At 36.2% G+C, this 22,481-nt stretch overlaps 1 protein-coding gene and 1 long non-coding RNA gene across 2 annotated transcripts in view; one reads left to right on the forward strand and one right to left on the reverse strand.

The window, feature by feature from the left end:
• The window catches only part of LOC307187935, a 72,957-nt gene extending 67,720 nt beyond the window's left edge, over positions 1-5,237 (forward strand). Inside the window, exon 5 of the long non-coding RNA XR_013828761.1 lies at positions 1,599-5,237. This is a non-coding gene — a long non-coding RNA (uncharacterized lncRNA). The remainder of the gene's footprint in view (positions 1-1,598) is intronic.
• Positions 1-22,481, reverse strand: part of COL24A1 (collagen type XXIV alpha 1 chain) — a 542,658-nt gene that overhangs the window by 14,947 nt on the left and 505,230 nt on the right. Inside the window, exons 54-57 of the mRNA XM_079924384.1 lie at positions 19,847-19,900; positions 15,471-15,506; positions 10,455-10,490; positions 10,324-10,350 (exon numbers count right to left, since the gene is read on the reverse strand). Coding sequence (XP_079780510.1) covers positions 10,324-10,350; positions 10,455-10,490; positions 15,471-15,506; positions 19,847-19,900 — 153 coding nt within the window. The remainder of the gene's footprint in view (positions 1-10,323; positions 10,351-10,454; positions 10,491-15,470; positions 15,507-19,846; positions 19,901-22,481) is intronic.

Here is a 22,481-nt window from a genome sequence, read left to right on the forward strand (position 1 = left end):
AACAACTTTGCACAAAGGCAGTGAGATAGAAAAGCATGGCCTATTCAAGAAGAAGAAAGGCTTAGCATAAAATGTTCTGTGCAGATTAAATAATTCTGACCATCATTCTTGTGAGAATTGGCAGACTTTGGACATGGGTCACAAAAATATATTGGGACTAAATATGGGCAACTGAATTAAGTAGTAAACAATAGCCACCTTTATATTTTCCAGTTTGTGGTTAGGGCTTTGATCTTAGAAAAACTAGCAATAAGCAGTTCTCAGGCGCTTCAGACTCAGGACCCTTTTGTACTTTTAAATATTATTAAGGGCTTTAAAGAACTTATATTTATGTGCATTACAGCTTTTGATATTTAACATAGTAGGAATTAAAATATAAATTTTAAAACTATGTGTTAATTGCCTTAAAACAATAAATCCATTATATGCTAATATAAATAAACATTTTTTTAATGAAAAATAACTATTTTCCAAACAAAAAATTAGTGAGAAGAGCGGTACTGTTTTACACTTTTGTACATCTCTTTAATGTCTGGATTAATAGGAGATAGCTAGATTCTCATATTTGCTTCTATATTCAGTCTATTAAAGTGTTACTTTAGCTGAACTGTATGAAGAAAATCCAGCCTTAAAAAGATATGTAGTTGGAAAAAAGATTATTTTAGTATCCTTTTCAGATAACTGTGGATATTCTTCTTTGATATTCTACCAGAACTTGATAAGTGGTAGTTTCTTGAAGGTTAGTTGAAATGTGAAATCTGAAACCATATCTACAATGTATCTATTTTATATTCTTTTATATTAAAATCTATTGATCTATCTTAAACTTTGAAGAATCATTTACCAATGCATGATTTTAGTAAAAATCATGATTTTGGTTAAAATCATGCATTGATCATTGGAAAATAACGGTTCATGAAATAATGCAGATTTTCCAAAGACTGACACATTTCGTTATGTCATATCAAAAGATTACATTCGTTAACATCATCACCAATCTCATCAGAAAAATGTAAGTACTGGTAAGTTGTCAAACTTGTAATAGATACAAGCATTCCTCAATTGTTATTGTTGCTTGAAATTTACCATTGGTATCAAATTGTCAGTTGTTTTCCTTGAAATGACAGGCTCACTTCATTCATTTTCAAGAAAATATCTGCCAAATACTCATGTCTGAATAACATTATCATTCTGTCAAGTAAAAATGGTGTTCCATGAAAAAAGCAGCTAGTTCAGTTTGCAACTGAAACAATTCTACAAGTGCTTGTATTTGAGGCAACCATTGTACTTCAATATGCAGAAATGCTTTATATGTTCTTCCATTTCATCACACAGAATATTAAAAAGATGTGTACTAAAGATTAGAGACCTAGGAGACAGCAAAATGGTGGCATAATGACCTCCCAGAATTCTCTCTTTTATAAAAGCAATGAGAAAACTGGAAAAAAAATGTAAGAATGAAGTTTTTCAGAATTATAGAAATTAACAAAATGCTTGCAGCAACCTGGGGAGCATTTATGAAAAATAGCTTAATTTCAGAAAGGGCAGTGAGCTTTGTAAAGCTTTAATCTGTCCTATTCCCATGCCTCTCTTTCCAGCTCTGTGGTAGCCTTGAAAACCAACAGCCTGCAATCGCAGTGAAAACAAGAAGCCTGGAAACCACAGGAGGGAGCAGAATGGGGCTGGAGTTGCTTCAAAGCCTTATTTCCAGCGAAATGTCATTATTTGACCTTTCTGGTGGTTCCCTTAAAGACTTGCAGGACTGTCTTTATTTTACCTGACTCAGAGCTCACTCAGTGCAAAAAGTCTTTCTTTCCCAAGGAACATTAAAAAAAAAAATTTAGATGGAATTGTTTAACTTTGTGGCTACTGGAAACATTAGAAAACAGTCGGGGCAAACAATAGGCTAAGAAAAGCTAGGGAATGAGATGTCCATAGGGATTCTAAAAAACTCTGACATATTCCTGGGAATCTAGAAGTCCATGTACATGCATAGGGCTGTGCACATGATCAGGAAAAACATAAGAAGGCCCTAAGTTCTGTCTTCTGGCTGACCTTCAGGCTCTGTGAAAATAGGAAATTAAAACTCGGGTATAGTTGTCAGTTGCCTGGCTGAGCACTGAAGGAATGCTCCAACATGCTCACAGAGACCCTTGGCAAAAACTGGGAGACTTCCTGGTTCTGGCATTTAAGGAAATCTCTCTCCAATCCTTAGCTGACCACTAAGCTAACTGAGTAGAGACTTTAGTGGTCACATATGTCAAGGAATACAGACTTTATACCTTTAGGAAAAGTCACCAAACAAACAACAAAAACAACAAGTAGCAACAATAAACACTGAGGCTGGGGTGAAGAATTTGACTTCCAGAGATGCCATTTTATATTATTCAAAATGTCCAGTTTTCAAGAAAAAAATGACAAGACATGCTGAGTAACATTAAAGTATGACCCCTATACATGGGAAAAAGCCAAGCAATCAATAGAAATAGAAATTGTCCCTGAGAAAGCCCAGATGTTGAACTTAGTAGACAAAACTTTAGCTATTTTAGGTATGTTCAAAGAACTAAAGTAAACCATGTCTACAGAACTAAAGGAAAGTATGAAAAAGATGTCTTACCAAATAAAAAATAGAAATTATAGAAAAGAACCAAGTAGAAGAAGTTTTGTAGTTGAATAATAACTGAAATCAAAATTTACTACAGAGGCTCAACTGTAGATTTCAGTAGATAGAAGAAAGAATCAGTGAACCTGAAAACAGTTTATTGAGATTATCCAGTCAGAGTCATATAAAGAAAAATGAAGCAGAAAATGAACAGGCTCAGAGATGTACAGGACATCATAAAACATACCAATGCATGAATGATGGGAGTCTCAGAAGAGAAGAAGAGAGAAATAGGGGTAGAAAGAATATTTCAAAAAATAATGGCTGAAAATGTGCCAAATTTGATGAACAACATTAATCTCCACATCCAAGAAGCTCAATGAATTCCCCTAGACACATCATAATCAAACTGTTGAAAGCTAAAGACAAAGAGAGAATCCTGAATGCGAAGAGAAGAGTGAATCCTGAATGCAAAGAGAAGAGACTCATCATATCCAAAGGATGAGATTTTTCATCAAAAACCATAAAGGTGAGAGGCAGTAGGATGACATATTCAGAGTGCTGAAGGAAAAAGACTATCAACCAAAAATTCTATATCCAATAAAACTATCCTTCAAAAAGGAGGAAAAAAGATATTCCCAGATAAACAAAAGCTGAGGTAATTTATCATTAGCAAACTTCCCTAGAAAAATAATAAAGGGAGTCCTTTGGACTGAAATAAAGGATACTAGGCAGAAACTTGAATCCACATGAAGAAATAAAGAGCACTGGTAAAGATAACTATACAGGTAACTATAAAAGAGAGCATAGATCCCAAACAGCCAAACAATCTTGAAAAAGGACAACAAACTTGGAGGTCTCACACTTCACTTTCAAAACTTACTACAAAGCTACAGTAATCAAAACAGTGTGGTACTGGCATACAGACAGACGTATAGACCAATGGAATAGAGTGCAAGAATAAACCCTCACATATATGGTTAAATAATTTTTGAGAAGGGTGCCAAGGCCATTCCCTAAGGAAGGAATAGTGCTGGGAAAATTTGATATCCACATGCAAAAGAATGAAGTTAGACTCCTACCTACATCATAAACAAAAATTAACTCAAAATGGATCAGATAATTAACTGTAAGAGCTAAAACTATAAAACTCTTGAAGAAAATATATGGGAAATGCTTCATGACATTGGATTTGGCACTGATTTCTTGGAGATGAAACCAAAAGCAAGGTAAAACAACAACAACAAAACCCTGATAAATTGGACTACATCAAAAACTTCTGTGCAAAAATCAACAGAGTGAAATGGCAGCCAAAGGAATGGGAGAAAATATTTGCAAATCAGCAAATCATATATATGATGAGGGATTAACATTTAGAATGCATAAAGAACTCCTATAACTCAACAACACAACAAAAATAAGCAACCCAATTCAAAAATGGGCAAAAGACATTTTTCCGAAGAAGATATGTAAGCCAGTTTCGCCAAAGAAGATACATATAAGCCAATGAGCACATGAAAAGATGCTTAACATCTGTAATCATCAAGGAAATACAAGTCAGAACACAGTTATCTGCCACTTCACACCCCTTAGGATGGCTGTTATCAAACAAGCAGAATATAACAAACGTGAGGGAGGATTTGGAGAAATTGGAACCCTGTGTACTATTGGTGGGAATGTGAAATGGTGTACTTGCTATGGAAAACAGTATAGCAATTCCTCATAAAGTTAAACGTAAAATTACCATATGATCCAGCAGTTTCACTTCTGGGTATATATGGAAATGAATTAAAGGCAGGGACTCTTTAATCCATATGGAGTTAATTTTTGTGTATGGTGTTAGGTAGTGTCCTAATTTCAGTTTTTTACATATAGCTGTCCAGTTTTCCCAGCACCACTTATTGAAGAGGCTGTCTTTTCTCCATTGTATGTTCCTGCCTTGTCATAAATTAGGTGGCCATTACGTGTGTGGGTTTATCTCTGGGCTTTCTATCCTGTACCATTGACATATGTTTTTGTGCCAGTACCATACTGTCTTTTTTTTTTTTTTTTTGGCTGCGTTGGGTCTTCGTTGCTGCTTGTGGGCTTTCTCTAGTTGCGGCAAGCGGGAGCTACTCTTTGTTGTGGTGCTTGGGCTTCTCATTGCGGTGGATTTTCTTGTTGCGGAGCATGGCCTCTAGGCCCACGGGCTTCAGTAGTTGTGGCACGCAGGCTCAGTAGTTGTGGCTCATGGGCTCTAGAGCGCAGGCTCAGTAGTTGTGGTGCACGGGCTTAGTGGTTCCATGGCATGTGGGATCTTCCCAGACCAGGGCTCAACCCCCTGTCCCCTGCATTGGCAGGAGGATTCTTAACCACTGTGCCACCAGGGAAGCCCCATACTGTCTTGATTACTATAGCTTTGTAGTATAGTTTGAAGTCAGGGAGCCTGATTTCTCCAGCTCCGTTTTTCTTTCTCAAGATTGCTTTGGCTATTCAGGGTCTTTTGTGTTTCCATACAAATTGTAAAATTTTTTGTTCTAATTATGTGAAGAATGCCATTGCTAATTTGATAGGGATTGCACTGAATCTGTAGATTGCTTTGGGTAGTAGAGTCATTTTCACAATGTTGATTCTTCCAATCCAAGAACATGGTATATTTCCCCATCTGTTTATGTCATCTTTGATTTGTTTGATCAGTGTTTTATAGTTATCTGAGTACGAGTCCTGTGCCAAATGTAAAATAGTTAGCTGGTGGGAAGCAGCAGCGTAGCACAGGGAGATCAGCTCGGTGCTTTGCGACGACCTAGAGGGGTGGGATAGGGAGGGTGGGAGGAGGGCTCAAGAGGGAGGGGATATGTGGATGTATATATGCATATGGCTGATTCATTTTGTTGTGCAACAGGGTCTAGCTCAGTATTGTGACGCAGTTATACTCCAATAAAGATATATTTTTTAAAAAAGGCAGGGGCTCAAACAGATAGTTGTACACCTATGTTTATAGCAGCATTATTCACAGTAGAAAAAGGTGGAAGCAACCCAAGTGTCCATCTGGATAAACAAAATGTGGTATATACATACAATGGAAATTATTCAGCCTTAAAAAGGAAAGAAATTCTGACACATGCTACAACATGGATTAACCTTGAAGACATTATGCTAAGTGAAGAAAGCCAGACAAAAATGTTCAAATACTATATGCTTCCACTTATAGGAGGTATCTAGAGTAGTCAAATTGATAGAGAGATAGAAAGTAGAATGGTAGGTTTTTAGGGACTGGGGAAGGGAGGAGTGGGGAATTACTGTTTAATGGATCAGAGTTTCAGTCTTAGATGATGAAAAAAGTTCTAGAGATGACTGGTGGTGATAGTTGCACAGCGGTGTGAACGTACTTAATGCTACTGAAGAGTACACTTAAAGATGGTTAAAATGATACATTTTATGTATATTTTACCACAATTAAAAATAATAAGTAAATAAGTATGCTCATTATCCCTTACAGCTAACCATCCCACTTCTGGGAACAGGTCTTAGAGCTATTCCACAAAATACGTATATGGACAAGACATGCATACTGTTTGTATTAGGAAAAAGATTGGAAACAACACCACCCATGAATAGAGGACTGGATGGATGAATAAACTGTAGGATATTCTTAATTGAAATGACCATGGTTCGTTTTCTTTGAGAATGTGGCAATGAAGAATACAGTGACTTTTAGTAGATTAGTAGTGTAGCATTTGGTACTAGATTCAAGCTAAGGTACTAGCAATTTTAACCACCAACAACAGTACAAATGTCAACTCAATGAAAAAGGCAGGGTTTTTTCCCCCACAATAGGCATTAGAAAGAAAAGAATGTCATAAAACTCGGCTACTCATAAAATTTTTAATTCCTATAATGCCAGTGTATTCCCAAATCCTAGCTCATGCCTGGCACATAGTAGGCATTCAATTTGCTGAATTTATTTTTTCCCAAGGATAGCCTTTAGGGAGGGCAGGCCCATAGAGATGGTATTAAGATGATTTGCCTGGGAAGTCATTCAGCAACATCTAAGTGTCCCCACCTAAGTGTGAAACTCTCATTAGGTCCAATAAGGGAATCCAAAAGAAATACCTTCCTCCATGTACTCTAGTTAGAACATATTCTCACATGAAAATCGCTTAAGGTTTATAAAAACGTGCACCAAGAATAAGGAGTTACCAGGATTAGTGGGACAAATGAAAGAAATTAGGAGGATTCATTATACCTTGAGGGGACGTAATATTCACAGTTCCTTTCCAATTTATTTGAGTAAAATGCAGATCTAGTCTAGGCACCCCAGTACTTTAAGAAGTGTTATTTTCCAGCCATCTAAAATTTTAAGATCACTCGATGGTGAAAACATTTATGGGGTGGGAACTGATTTCAGGTCATGCACCTCTCCATGGTAGAGGAAATTGCTTGTTCTAGGGAACTAGGATGATACCCGCAGCCGCTGCAACCTCTCAATTCACCAATCCAGGTTTCACAGCTGACCCATTAACTGGTATCATTAAGTTGAAAATTCCTTATCTCATTTAATGATTTTCAATTTTTACTATTTCCACTCCCCACATCACACACACACACACACACACACCCATACACCCATCCTTTATCCCACCAACCATTTGTGGTTACCTTTGACATCCTGTTGTAATTTTTTTTTGGTCAGTTTCTAAATATCTTACCATGTGCACTGAGGTCTGGTCATCACCCTGATAATATCCTCAAATTCAAAAGCACCATCAATATATATTCCTTTTCCTGAAACATTGCTTTTTAGCTATTCTACTTTAGGAACTTGAGCAAGTTACTTATAGGTCTTAAAAAGAGGGGGCTGGACTAGGTTAGAGGTTTTCAAACTTTTTTTATCTTGACCCATAGTAATAAATACATTTTTATATCATGATAAGGTTCACACAAACATATATTTAACTGAAAACGTTTACAAAACATATTTTTCCCTACTAGTGGTGATATACTTATTATGTTTTTTTTAAATTGAAGTATAGTTGATTTACAATGTGTTAGTTTCAGATGTATAGCAAAGTGATTGTTATACATATTATAATCTATATCTCTATTTATATCTCTATTTATCTATTATTTTTCAGATTCTTTTCCATTGTAGGTTATTACAAGATATTGAATATAGTTCTCTGTGCTGTACAGTAGGTCCTAGGGTGTTCTTTTTTTGTGCTTTTCTTAAAAATTGAGTAAAATTCACATAACATAAAATTCACCATTTTAGTCATTTTAAAGTATCCAGTTTATTGCTCTGGTAGATTCACTGTGTTGTGCAACCATTACCACTATTTAATTTCACAACATTTTCATCACCTCTAAAAGAAACCCTATACCCGTTAAACAGTCACTCCCACATTTTTCTGTTTTAATTTCATTTCAAAAGAATGCTGAGACTCACCATGTTGATCTTATGATCCACCAACTAATGAGTGACAATTCAGTCTAAAATAATTACTAAATAATTACTAAGAAGACTTCTATCTCTAATTCTAATATGATCCTATTCCATTCTAGACATTATTTCCCTCCAAGTGAAGTCTTCTGGCTTGGAGGATTCCCACTGAAATTTTCTAAGAGTTGCAACTTGCCTGTTTGCATTTATTCATTCATTCAGTAGACACTTCTTAAGGGCTTGAATGGAAAAGAGATACAGAACACATTGCTTACCTTCAGAGAGTTCACAGTCTAATACATGGAAATGGGCATGAAAATAAATGAGTATGAATGAAGAAGGGGAAGTGATCAGTTCTATCTTGCAGTGCAACGAGGGGATGGAATTAAGAAGAGTTTCACAGAAGATATGGTCATAGTTTGAGTTTAGAAGGAATATGTAGGTATTTTCTTATTGGCATGTAAACTTCTACTCTGAAAGTCTTTTTTTCAAGGCTACACTGCCACTTTCCTACAGTGGTCTCTGCAAGTCCCAGAAAGACAGTATAAAGAAACTGGGTTTCATACTGGCCAGGAACAAGGAAGACAGAAAGGAGAGAAAGGGAAGAAGGAAACAAAGAAACTAATGTTAGCTGAGTACCTATAATGTGTCAAGCACATATACTTTTTCATTTAATCCTCCTAATAATTCCTCAAAATATATATTCTTATCCACATTTTTCTCAGAGCAGAAACCTCTCACGTCCTAATTCATTTTGGCTGTAGAGGAACACATACAAACATTTTTCAAGTGAGAGAGGGATGCGGTGCCCCAAAATTTGGCACTTCAATGTGAAAGTTTTCACTAAACACCTCTAATTTGCCAATGATATATGACCTTTTAGAACTTGTTCTTTATTAGGAAAGCAGCTATGATATATCAAAGTCATTATAAGGTGAGAAGGCAACTGATGAGGGTTTTTCTAACCCATGCATTGTGAGGATCCAGGAGGAAAGGAAGAACAGAGAAGCAGAGAATAATCTAAAGATTTAAAAAAGGACATGCCCACTGATGTTCATGGCAGGGAAGGTTTCAATCCCCATCAGTCAGATGGCCAGAAAGGGGGAGTAATTTTTAAAAAATCATAGAGAAATAGGTGTCTTGTTTCCAAGGAGACCATCTTCCTGTGGCACTTTGCTTGAAAGTTACTCCTTGCCCTGATGAAAAGCTGAGGGGAATGAAGAGTTCCTGACCTGCTGGGAGTGGACCGCAGTGATCCACCAGGTAGAACTTTCAAAGATCCAAATGATACCAGAGAAGCATGTGGAAATAAGTAAGGCTTGGAAGGCATAGGACTGGCCATCTGTTTGGACAGTGTAGCCAACAGCGGATTTCCTTTAAGCAGGAAATCTGACCAAGGACCACTGCATTTGACCAGGATTCTGATTCTGCAGGAATGGGGCATGGGTGAGGTTGAAGATAGAAGGAGACCTTTTGTAGAAAGTAGGAAAACAAAGATATTACTGAGTAGCAGAGTGGATACAACGCATGAGAGAAACCAGTCTTGGAACATTGAGGCCAGGAGATGATAGCTGATAATGAAGTAACGGAAGTATCACCTCAAAGATAGCAGTAGCAAGTTTTGGGTTGTGATTGGTCACGAGCAAATACACGAGAAGTTCCAGGGCTTCTATGGCCAGCAGCAAGTGAGAAGAGTTCATGTAAAGGCTAAAAAGTGTATAAGTCTGGTTGGCAAAAAAGAACATTTGAAAAAGGAGAGCTAGGACCCAGAAACAGGAAGAAATGGAGGGAGTTAGTATTTTGGAGCATTAATTATGTCAGACATTGTGCTGAGTACTTTACTTCTTATTTAAAACTCAAATCCACCCAAGAAAGTAAGAGATACCATCCTCATTTTATAGACAAGAACTCTGAGGCTTGGATTTCAAGTGTTATTATAGTTGGGAAGATTCTATATCAGATTAACAAAAGGAACAGAGGTAGGCAATAGGGATACCTTTTAACAGGGAGTTAATAGAAGAAGCTTTAAAAAATTACCTTTTTTTTTTTTTTTTTTTTTGTGGTACACGGGCCTCTCACTGTTGTGGCCTCTCCCGTTGCAGAGCACAGGCTCCGGACGCGCAGGCTCAGCGGCCATGGCTCACGGGCCCAGCCGCTCCGCGGCACGTGGGATCTTCCCGGACTGGGGCACAAACCCATGTCCCCTGCATCGGCAGGCGGACTCTCAACCACTGTGCCACCAGGGAAGCCCTAAAAAATTATCTTATACTAAGATAAAATAAACAAAACCAAGAAAACTTACTCTTGGGCCTGATGCTCCAGGTGGACCCTATAACATAAAAAGATTTTTAAAGTATTTATTAAGTAGATATCTCAAACCAAGCAGGCATATAAGCATCAATGGTAAACAGATATAAATGTAAATAAACTCACCGGAGGCCCTGGTTGACCTCTCGGTCCTTGGGGACCCTAGAAGAAATGGAGACAAAGCACAATATGTATATACAATGCTTTTGGTTTGGTATAAACAAGTTGACTAAGATTCAGCTGCTATCATTGCCTTTTCATATGAGGCAAGTGATAGGATTCAAAGTTATTTTAGTATTTTGAAGTAATATGTTCTTGAACTCAGCTGTCACCCACATTCATCAACGAGCTGAATATATACTCTCATGTTTTGTTGATATTACTAGAAACTAAATTTATTCATTTTAATAAACTTATAAATGTAACATTTAACAATGTTAATTCTATTTTTCCTGTTATTTCTATCTACCATACAACTAATTGTAAAAAATGGAAACTTCAGTGTCCTTAGACATCTCCTTCTCCTTCAACATCCACCTATAATTTGGTTACCCACTACTGTTGATTTGACCTCCAAATCTTCCCAAAATACTACTACTCCATCCTCACAGCAACTCTCTTAGTTTAGTGCTGATCATGTGCTATGGACTAAATGTTTGTGTCCCCTCCTACATGCATATATTGAAGCCCTAATCTCCAGTGTGATGATATTTAGAGGTGGGGTCTTTGGGAGCTAATTAAATCATTGGAGCCTTTGTGAGTGGTAGTGCCCTTATAAGAAGAGACACGAGAGAGATGCTCTCTCTCTACCATGTGAGGTTATAGCAAGAAGGCAGCTAGCTATCTGCAAACCAGGTAGAGGACCCTCATTATATATGGAATCTATGAGCACCTTAACCTTGGATTTCCCAGTCTCCAGTACTATGAAAAATAAATATTTTTTTTTGCCCACAGCAATTTGTTAGAGGAGCCCCAGCTGACTAAGATATCATGCTGTGCCTGGACTCCTAATTTGACTTACTGACTTTCTTCTCTCTACTATGCTAACTACATTCTACTTATAAAATGGAAATCTAATCATATCATTATTTAATTAAAATCATTCAATGGCTTTTTACTGTTTAGTGGATAAAGTATAAACTTCTTTTCAGTGACAGATACCATTTACTGAGAGCTCACTATGTGTCAAGCTGTGTGCTCATTTATTAGCACTCACTGTATGCCAAGTTGTATGCTATATTTCTACTTCACAGTTAAGAAAATGGAATGGCTAAGTAACCAGCAAGTAAAGGGCAGAGATAGGATTAAAATCCAAGTCAGTTAAATACAAAAGTATATGTTCTAAGTCAATATGCACCCCTGCCTCTTCTTCAAGGTCTGGGCCTTATTTCCACTTACTCTCCCCAACCCATCCTACACTCCCATCTGTAACCAACCACTTGCAGATCTCTGAATCATCCAAATTCTTTCACACATGAATTCTCCCGCATGTGCTATTTCCTCGACCAGGAATGCTTCTCCTTACCTTTTCTATCTATTCAATTCCCATTCCTCTTCCAATACTTCTTTAAAACTATATACCCACCTTGCCACCTTCTTCTTCAACTAACCACTTCTGCATTCCATAGTACATAACAAATAGGAAAGTCCCTACAGACCTTTAAAAGTGTCTTAGTCATCCTCTCATTTTCTGGAACAGGAATAGTGCCTAATACATAGTAGGTGTTCAAAGATTGGTAACGAATGAATGAATAATGTTTAAATTAACTAGTACTGATTTAGAAATTAGAATAGTTGAAAGGTATATAGTAAAATGTGAAAAGTTATGCTGACATTTTTCAAAACGAAACAACAGTAATCACTGTTAAGAATGCTCAAAATTTAACTTACTGGATGGTCAATTGAATGTTAAGACTACACCGAGTCAAATTCAGATTATGGTTAAAAGACGGCAAAGCAAAATTTATCTTCAACTGAGTTTTGAATAATGTTAATGCTATGCTTGACTTAAGTATCTTTTATTGCCAAAGCTGTTGATTCTAAATATACTGTGACAATAAGAACAAACAACACACAGTAACTTGAAAAGGATAGAGTACTCCAACACCATGCCTGCTGGACATTTCTTAGTTTGCCTGGTTTATGATTATAGGTTAAAGCAGAAAATGCATCAGACTTTTACCTCAGAAGTGGCATGGCAAGTTAGGGAGATTTCATGTTGGAGACAGCCTTTTAAATATACAGAGGCTCGGTCTTCCCCGGTGGCGCAGTGGTTGAGAATCTGCCTGCCAATGCAGGGGATACGGGTTCGAGCCCTGGTCTGGGAAGATCCCACATGCCGCGGAACAACTGGGCCCGTGAGCCACAATTACTGAGCCTGCGCGTCTGGAGCCTGTGCTCCGCAACAAGAGAGGCCGCGACAGTGAGAGGCCCGCGCACCGCGATGAAGAGTGGCCCCCCGCTTGCCACAACTAGAGAAAGCCCTCGCACAGAAACGAAGACCCAACACAGCCAAAAATAAATAAATAAATTTAAATATACAGAGGCTCAGGAGTGAAATTGGCTGAGTAAGTTTCTCCATTTTGGATCAGCATTGTAAAAATAAACAGTTGACATTTTACTCTACTTAGCATATTTCTGACATTTGCAAAATCTCACTGAAGGTTCAGTACAAAATATCTACCTTATCTTTGACTGTGAAAAAGCATTTTGTCATAGAAAGAAGAAACTGTTTTTACTGAGTTCACTTCAGCTTGTTACCCAGAACGAGTCAGATCATCACAAATATGATAAAATGAAATACTTCAACCCAAACAAGACAGGACAGGACAACCCCAGTGAAGCAAATGCATAGAATAAGGCCAAGTAAAACAAAATATTATTCCAACAATATAGTATTTATTCTTTTTTATTCTTCTACCTAACCCACCACTAAGGAAAAGTGATTCACTCTCCCTAGATATTATATAAACAAGTATATAAAGAAGGTTATCATACAGTTTATAATAAGACTGCAATTGTCTATGTTAATTTCCTATAGGGGAACCAAATTAATGTGAATGGCTATAGTGGTTATTTGGCTGTAGTGAAAGCACTACCTTTGAAAATAGACTGTCTCTCCATTTAATCCCACAATTCCCATATGATCCTTCAAAAGTAACATATTTTTTTCATTAAATTTGAAAAATACTGGTAAGTGTATGTCCTTAAACCTGACTGTGTTAGACTTTGCCTTTACATAAATGCAATCTTTAGTTTCAGGATCTTTACTTTAGGCTGGCTTATGTACAGAGAGCTTCCCTTACCTCATTCTTAAACTGAGAAGCTTGCACGGTAGATGCTTAGCAGCATCCCTGGTCTCTGCACACTAGATGCCACTAGCAACCTTTCCCTTTTCTCCAGTTGTGACAACCAAAAATGTCTCCACACATTGCCAAATGTCTCCTGGGAGGGGGAGCAAAATGGCTCCTGGTTGAGAACCACTGGTTTAGAGGGTTTAATTGGGAGTTTAGTAATATTAAATAAGATTTATTATTAGACAGTAATGTGATTAAGATGGAATGAGTGAATTCATGAGTTATGCCCTATAAGCCCTAGGGAATAACTGCATATCAGGAATCCATTCATGTGGAATCTGTATGTGGGCTGCTCTTAAAGTAGGTGAAGGATGTGTACATACCATCTTCCTTACCCAAGTTGCTCCTAACCCTTATTTTCTGAGAGGTACTATGATTAATAGAAAAGCACAGTAGCCTGGGATTTGGAAGATCTGGGCTCTGGTCTTATCTCTGTACCTAATTAGCTGCATGTCCTTGAGGGAGCTGCTGCACATATGGATCTCAGATATCTCGAGTGTAACATAATAGGTGTGGTGAAGGTAATCTCCAAGATTCACTTTAGAACTGTGATTTTCAAGCCTTTTATCATTTTTCTTCTTAATGTTTTGTATCTGGAGAAAGAAGGTCACATACGTGTACAAATAGGGAATTTTTTTCACATGAAATGCTTGTGACAGCCATTGTCATAGGCACTCGAGGTTTCCTATCTTGATGGAGCTTACGTTCTAGCCACAGTACTTGGAGAGGATAGGTCAGGGAGGCAGTTGGAGACAGGTATGGAATATGGGTTAATTCCAAGCCTCCCTATTTTTTCTTTTCCCTTTCCACTTCTCCTGCGGGAGCGGGGGGTGGGGGGGTGGGGGCATATAGCTTCACTGTGTGCAAACATCCTTGCTTCCTGTTAAGTAAGTCTGCTGAGAAAATATAAGGGACACATTGCTGCAAATTAAACACATCTATTTTAATACCCTTTGAGGATTCTTAGGCTATCTGAAATCACATAAATTTCCTTCCTCAGCAAACTAATATAACTATAATTTACTTACTCTGAGCCCCAAGCTTACCCTATGGTGAAAAGCAAAGATCTCAGCTGTCACTATATAATATCATGACCTTTTAAGCAAGACTTTAATGCTATCTTGAAGTTTATTCCTATATGCCTTCTATATTTGGTTTCAGTACCCCTCATTTCACTCCATGCATGCCCTCTGTTTATGACTGCTGCTTTAATAAGTTCTGCTGGGACAGTGGCCCCTTTACAAAATATCTTCTTTAACTTGGAAGAAATGACATCCAAGAAAAATAGGAAATAGTGCCAGTGTAAGCCATTTAGTCCTGAAAATGCTGTGTACCTTTTGCCCATCCTCTCACCATTGTTTCCAGTTGGCTGAAATATACAACTAATGATTTGCTTCTGCTTTGCAGCCCTCTTGGGTGCTGACTGGATCTAGTGGTATATATCTAAAGTGACTTGACAGTCCTCCTGTTCTGGCACCGGTGAAGAAGGCTCACACCTCCTCTCCTGATGCCTGAGAAGGCAAATATTCAACTTCACACAGTGATTTGGAAAGAATGTGACTGACAGATTCTTCAACATGTTTAGGGCTTATCAGGTTTCACTGCAATATACCATATAGGTTAGTTCTACATATAGGTTAGTTTTCTTCCTGAAAACTGTAATTTTATTTTCATTCCACAAGTATCAGGGACATAATAATGAAAAAATCAAAAAAGGTCCTTGTTTTCATAGAGCTTATAACCTAGTGACCAGTGATACTATTACCACAAATTTAGTTAAACTTACAGTTTCACCTCTAAAGCCTTTTTCACCTCTGGGTCCCTGAAAGAAAAAAAAAAATGTTAGTTTAGTGTTGTTGATAGTTATTTATCAAATGTAATTGAGGCTGTATCCAGAAACATGATAATTTCTGTTGGGTTTTTTCCTATCTAGCAAGACCTGTTTAGTTAAAGTTATATAAATTCTGATTTTCCTAAGTTAAAGCAAAACAAATACAATCTACTGACTCATCATGTCTGTTTTGCTATGCCTAGTTCCACCTTAAAGTGAGGGTTATGCTACTTATTCATTCAGTTAAGTCAAAACAGCTGATCTGACAATCAAAGGCAAAATAATTTAGAAAGAAAATTAAGAAAGTTAAATTCTTCTAATATTTGTTTCTCTCAGCCTTTGAAAAACCCTGCTTCCAGGGTGGTTTCCTCCTTCTCTTTTATCTTCTTTTTTTAAATTTCTCCTGAGCTATATCCCATAAATTTTGATACGTTGTGTATACAGTTTCAGTCAATTCAAAATATTTTCTAACTTTCTTTGAGACACTCTGGTCCTTGAATTATTTAGAAGTGTGAGGTTTAATTTTCAAGTGTTTGGGGATTTTCCTATTATCTTTCTAGTTTATTGATTCTTAGTTTAATTCTGTTATGGCCAGAGAATATACCTTACATGACTTCTGTTATTTTAAGTTTAGTAAAATTTGTTTTATGATCTAAAATATGGTTTATTTCAGTGAATGTTTCATGTGCACTTGAAGACAATGTGAACTCTGCTGTTGCTGGATGTCACTACTGTTATTCCTGTTAATATTTTCATGTTCCTTGTGGAAATTGTGTATTTATTAAAAAATGAGATAACACTACTCATCTTTTCTGTAACCTGAATTTGCACCTTCAAAATATTAATGCTTTTCTATATCAATCTACAATTCCCACCTAACCATAATGCTTACCAGTATTTTAAAAAGTATGATATTTTAAATGAATTGCCTATTAAATTTTTTTCCAATTTTTGTCATGATAAACAGCACTGTGATAAATATCCTTGCACTCTTAAAAATTTTTGATAAAAATTGTCCTCCAGAAAGTTTGTTTGAAATTGCATTCACACTTGCAATATATGGGAGTGCATGTTTCTTCTGATACATGCTATGATGTACTATCACTTTTTGTTAATCTTGCAGGCTAAAAATACTGTTTCATTATTATTCACTATATTACTTCTTTTGTGTTTCCTATCTTGTCCTTAATTCATTTCAAACTACTATATCAACTTTAAAAAGCTGAGTTTTAAGATATCTTTACAGAACTTTTTTTATGCCCTCCTCCACCTCCAATCCAGTATTAACAACGTGGTACATATCGCTTCATACTTTTTTTCTAATCAGATATTGACACGTGTATTTACATGTGTATGGGGTGATTGGTCATTTTTTATAATGTTAATATCATATACTCTTCTATGCATCATATTTTTCACGCTTAATAATACATCATGAAACAACTGCAAGTCAGCCAAACTAGATACAAATAATTATTTTTAATAGTTGCATTAATATCCCACAAAGTGGATAGATCAGAGTTTACTCAACCATTCCTCTACAGATGAGCATTCATGTGATTTCATACTTTTTTTTTTTTTTTTTTGCCATTACAAACAGTGCTGTGAAAAAAAGCTTTGTAAAATTTCCCTAGTGTATTGGGTACTTTTATTTATATGGGACAAATTCCTCAAAGTGGAACTGCTTGGTCATAGGGTATAGGTACATATATTTTAACAAATACCTTTCCATAAAGGCTGTAATTCACATTTCTATTAGTGATAAACAAAAATACCTTTCTTCCTACAGCCCTTTCTGAGAGGTTAGATGTAATATCTCATTATTACCTTAATTTGCATTTCTCTGACTAAAAGTTAGGAGACTGGTTTTTCAAATAATTACTGACCTTTTGCATTTATTCTTCAATTCTCTACTAAATTTTCTTTTTCATACCAATTTGTAAAGCTCTTTATATTACCCATTATATGGTATATGCTTTGCAATTACTTTTTCTCAATTATATTAGTTTTACTTATGGAATCTTTTGCCATAAAAATTAAAAATTTTCAAGCATTCAAATATGTCTTCTGTTCTTTTATAGTTTTCACATTTCCTATCTTATATAAAAGGTCTCCCCAACCCTTAAGCTATACTTTAGTTTCCTAGATGATTTTTCTGAGATTTTTAATTGCTTCTTTTCTTTCTTTTTTTTTTTTAACAAAGTCTTTGAAAGTTCATCTGAGATTTTTAAAAAATTGGGTGAAATAGGGTTACAATTTCTTATAGCAGTAGTAAGACTAAAAGGAATTTTGTCTCCCTTCCCTATCACTGTTATAGGAATGGGTGTGTGGCTGATTAATAGACGTGAGGAAAAAAAATGTAAATGGAGACTTATAGAAAAAGTTTTATTTTTCCCAAGACAAGGGATACAGTTCACTTTTTCACTTTGGATAATCGTATCTAGATGTGATTCCTGAGAAATTGTAGTCATTTGCCCTAAGCCTAATTATAAAGATAGCATTCAGGATGGCAGAGCAGATGTATGGAAATAGTCTTGGATAACATGATTAAGTCGCCAAATTAACCAAATCTGAAGCCCTTCCTAACTCTGGGATTCCCATAATGAGATAGACGTTTCCTTATTGTTAATGCCAGTTTGATTCAGGGTTCCTATTACTTGCAGTCCAAATCATCCTAACTGATATACCATTTTCATTGTAATTAAATTCCTATTTAGTCTGAGATCTAATTCTGGGCTCTAGCCTGTTACAATGATCTATTCTTTGTACTAACACATAGTGTCATTTACAAAGACTCTGAAGTAATGTTTTCCTTTTTGGAAAAGCAAGTCCTCCATCCCCCACCACTATTTTTTTCCACAGTGTGTTTTGGCCATTCTCAAATTCTTATTCTTTCATAGTGAGCTTTCCTTAGAAGTTTCTTCTTAGAATAGAAAAAATAGATGGAAAAAATTTGATGTACATGCTGAGCATTATAAGGGCCTTTAAGAACTATCTGTAAACAAAGCACAGTAAGATATTTTAACTGAGCCATTTCTTTATCATATTTTCCTTAACCAATTAATATTTCACATTTTTGACAGAGGAGAACAATCATTCCACAATCAGAACAGTATGTGTTCCTTAGCTTGCTGAAGAACCAACCACCCACTGAAATATGAGATTTCTCCCACTTATAACCTCCCACTTAGACTATATAGCTCTGAGTGGTAAATGCTGCAAATCTAGAGACATACTGAGTTACACATTTCATTTTTTTAAATTAAAAAGCCAGAAACTTTGGTGGTGAATTCTTCTCTAAATTTATCAATGAGAACAGTGATACTTAATATTTGAAACATTCTCTTTTATATTTTAAAACTCTGTGTCTATAGACACAACACTTCCAAATGATTCAAAATACTGATTCCCTGCAGAGAATGAATCTTTCCTTTCCAAGCCTCAGTTTTCCTCTTGTATGTTTATACTACTGTTAGTATTGTAAAACCCTCCTGTGACCACCTCACTGTCTTATTTCTGTTTTATTTCATAGCAAGATTCCCTAAGGCCCTGGCATATGTTAACTCTCTCAGTTTCCTCTCCAGACATAGCTTGAATGGAGTGGAAAGAGCACTGCTCTTGAAGTAGGAAATATCATCTATATGATTCACTACCTGTATTATCTTAAATAACTAGGTGAACTACTATAAATGTCATCTGTTTCCTTATGTCTTGAATGCAAATAATCATACCTACTCCAAAAGTTTGAGAAAAGTTATTAAATATTTTTATTTACTTCCTTCCTCACTGAAAGCTGTACTCCGTCTTCCACTGCAATGTATTCTCTTAAAGATCACGGTTAGCAACTCCTTTCTCGATCTCGAAACTGAGCTTAACCTTGTGCTTTTCTGGTTTTCCTGCTCTTCCCACCAACTATTTCATCCCTTTATTGTGGGCACTTCCAAAGACTCAAATCTTGGCTGCATGCGTACCTTTTCTTATTCTCCCTCTTTCAGAAAATGGATTCTTTCTGTTGCTTTAGTGATCACCCCTGTGCTTATAATGCTCAACCCCTCCTCCTCCACCCAGTGCTACTTTCCTTTCTCAACTCCAGTTAAGTGCCTACCTCACTCTGTACACCTTTTCATTACATTAGATTTCTAAGTTCTCAAGAATAACCTTCCAGATGAAAATGTACATCTGTTTTTATCCTTGCTTCTCAAATACCCAGGGTGATCCCTTGTGGATTACTCTAGAATAGGATTAAGTAAAAAAAAAAAAAAAATATATATATATATATATATATATAAATAAAAAAGGAAAAAAAAAAACCTGTATTGTGACAAACTTACAGTTCTACCTGTTGGGCCCATTATACCTTCTCTGCCAAGGGGGCCAGTGTTTCCCTGTTGGGGTTAAAAAAAAAAAGAAAACAGTCAGTCTCAATGCCAGTATAATTCAGGAAAATTCTAGAAAATTTCTTGCACAATGGCAAAACAGTCCATGTCCACATAATTCCAGTTTTTATTACAAAATCTTATGTTATTGGCAGAAATCATAGTAATTTTGATTTGATGCAATTCTGCATATTATTATGGTTTCCCATGAGGAGAATTAATCTCTAATTTCTAACAAACTGATAAATCAGCATTACAATTTTTATGTGGTGATAGCTTCAGTGGTGCCATTTTATATATGTGTCATTGCATAACAAATGCAATTACTTTATGTAACAAAGACTATGTAGAGTCATGGACAAAATTTTGAATAAATTTATTTATAGATGTTGAACAAGCAGATATTTGGGTGACATGTAGCATGGAATTGAGAGAAATTATGGGAAAGAACCAGAGGGCATCATTTGTGACCAGTTAAACTTCTGGCTTCTTCATCAGTAAAATAAGAATGCCTACTTCACAGGGCCATTGTGAGAACTAAATGTGAAAAACAGTTTTGAAAGTGTAAGCTGCTATTTGATTATGAAGGTAACCTTGAATAAGCTGGATCTCTGGTCAACTCCTCCCAAACTAAAAATGGAGCCTGTCATTTCTTAATGAATACAAAATACATGTTTTAGTTATTTTCCCTCAACCTCCACCCCCGCTACCACTAGCTTCAAATTTCAATGTTTCTAGCTCCACTTAACGTGGCATATATAAATGTGGCTATCTAACAGGCTTTCTCTTTGTCCAGCTCCTGCCAAGATACAGAAAATACTCAGTGGAGATAATTATAATGCCATTCAGTCTATTGACAAATAGCTTTAAGATTAAGTTGGCTTAGAATGAGAGAAATTACCTGATACTCTAAAAAGTAAATCTAATGAAAGCACTTTTAAATATGAAGATCTACTTTAAGTGATAATTTTTAAATATGGTTCCCAAATCACAAAGGTCCACAATCAAGAGGCTTGATTTCTTATCCTAATCAAATATATCCTCTAGATTGGCTTATTACTGGGAAAAAAAAAAGCCAAGAAAGTGTCAGTCTAATAAATTTGACCATGATCTAACTCTCTGAAATAATGATGTGTACATATTATTCAGTCAATCAGATGTGGATTCAAATTCCAGCTCCTCTACATACTAGCCACATATGACTTTCAGCAAATTACCTTTCAGAGATTTAGTTTCCCTACCAGCAAAATGGGGATAATAGCACCTCTCACAGGATTTTTATGAGGAGTAAATGATATAGGGACATAAACTGAACACCAGTACCCGGTACATAATAGTTTTTTGCTAAATATTAACCTAGCAAGACTTTTCACTTGTCTCTACAATGACTTAATAGGAATATCTGCACTTATAAATTAGTATTTGTGAACTAGTTACCATAACCTTACTATTGGAGAGCTGATAAAATTTCTGGAGCTGCAAAGCAGTATAGGTTCAGATCCTGGCTTATAGAGACACAGCACCTCATATGACTTTGCTTAGGACAGAGGCTAGGCAGGCAGCCAACTTCTCTTTGACAATATAAAGAAAGGATTTAATTAATTGAGAACTTAATAAAATCAGAATGAATGAATTTAATTACTGGGGAACTTTATGTAAGAACTTAAAACCAATATTTATTACAGAGAAGCCTATCCATACATAACCCACCTGTGGATGATAAAGAATTGGACTTTACCTAAAAGCACAAGCTTTCCATGGTTCTTCAGAAATCATAAAAATAACTAATACATTTGCACCTGGAGAAATGTTGAGACGGGTCTTTAAATAAACATTGCCCATGATAACACTGCTCTTTGTATTATAGGAAATAATTTATTATAAGAGTTAGGGAAGCAGCGTAGGATTTTAAAAATTTGACTTTTCATTTAATATTTGCACAAGATAGTGGTTTTCAGTTTTAAAATTCTTCTTCAAGACTCAGTTCTCCTCTATCTGCACTGCTCTCCTTCCTCTCAGCTCTCTCCACCCTTGCCTTAGCAGCTGCTGTTAGCCGTAGAGGTCCTACTACCACAGTCAAACCAGTGCTTGGCTTTTATTTTTAACCTTTTTTCTCTTTAGTTTTATAGATCATCTCATCAGTTAGGAGAGTGTGGTTAATAAAAAAGCAAACAAACAAAAACAATTACTGCTGGTGACTTATCTATCCTATTTACGTTCACTACAGTTTGCAATTTCAGGCACTAAACAGCTAACTGGAGTTCTTCAGAGCCCTGACCTTTCCAGCTCTTTAAGGAGTTTCTCGTTACTCTCTGGGGATACCCACCCCTAAGCAGAGGAAACACAGCTATTGGGAAACATTTTTCAAAGTGTGGTCTGAGAAGCTCTGGTCATAGACGAGCCTCTCCAGGTGGTACATGGGGGTGGTCTCTAGTCCCTGGTTATATTAATGCTTATAACATGAAACTGCTTTATGTTTTTTATAATATATTTATTAACTGGTATGAGTTAATAAATATATTACCCAGTAGTTACATTAATTCTTTTTTTTAAAGTAAGAACTGGGCAGTACAGGTGGTCTGTGAGGTCT

This window comes from Stenella coeruleoalba, assembly GCF_951394435.1.
Source record: "Stenella coeruleoalba genome assembly, chromosome: 1".
Classification (NCBI taxonomy): Eukaryota; Metazoa; Chordata; class Mammalia; order Artiodactyla; family Delphinidae; genus Stenella; species Stenella coeruleoalba.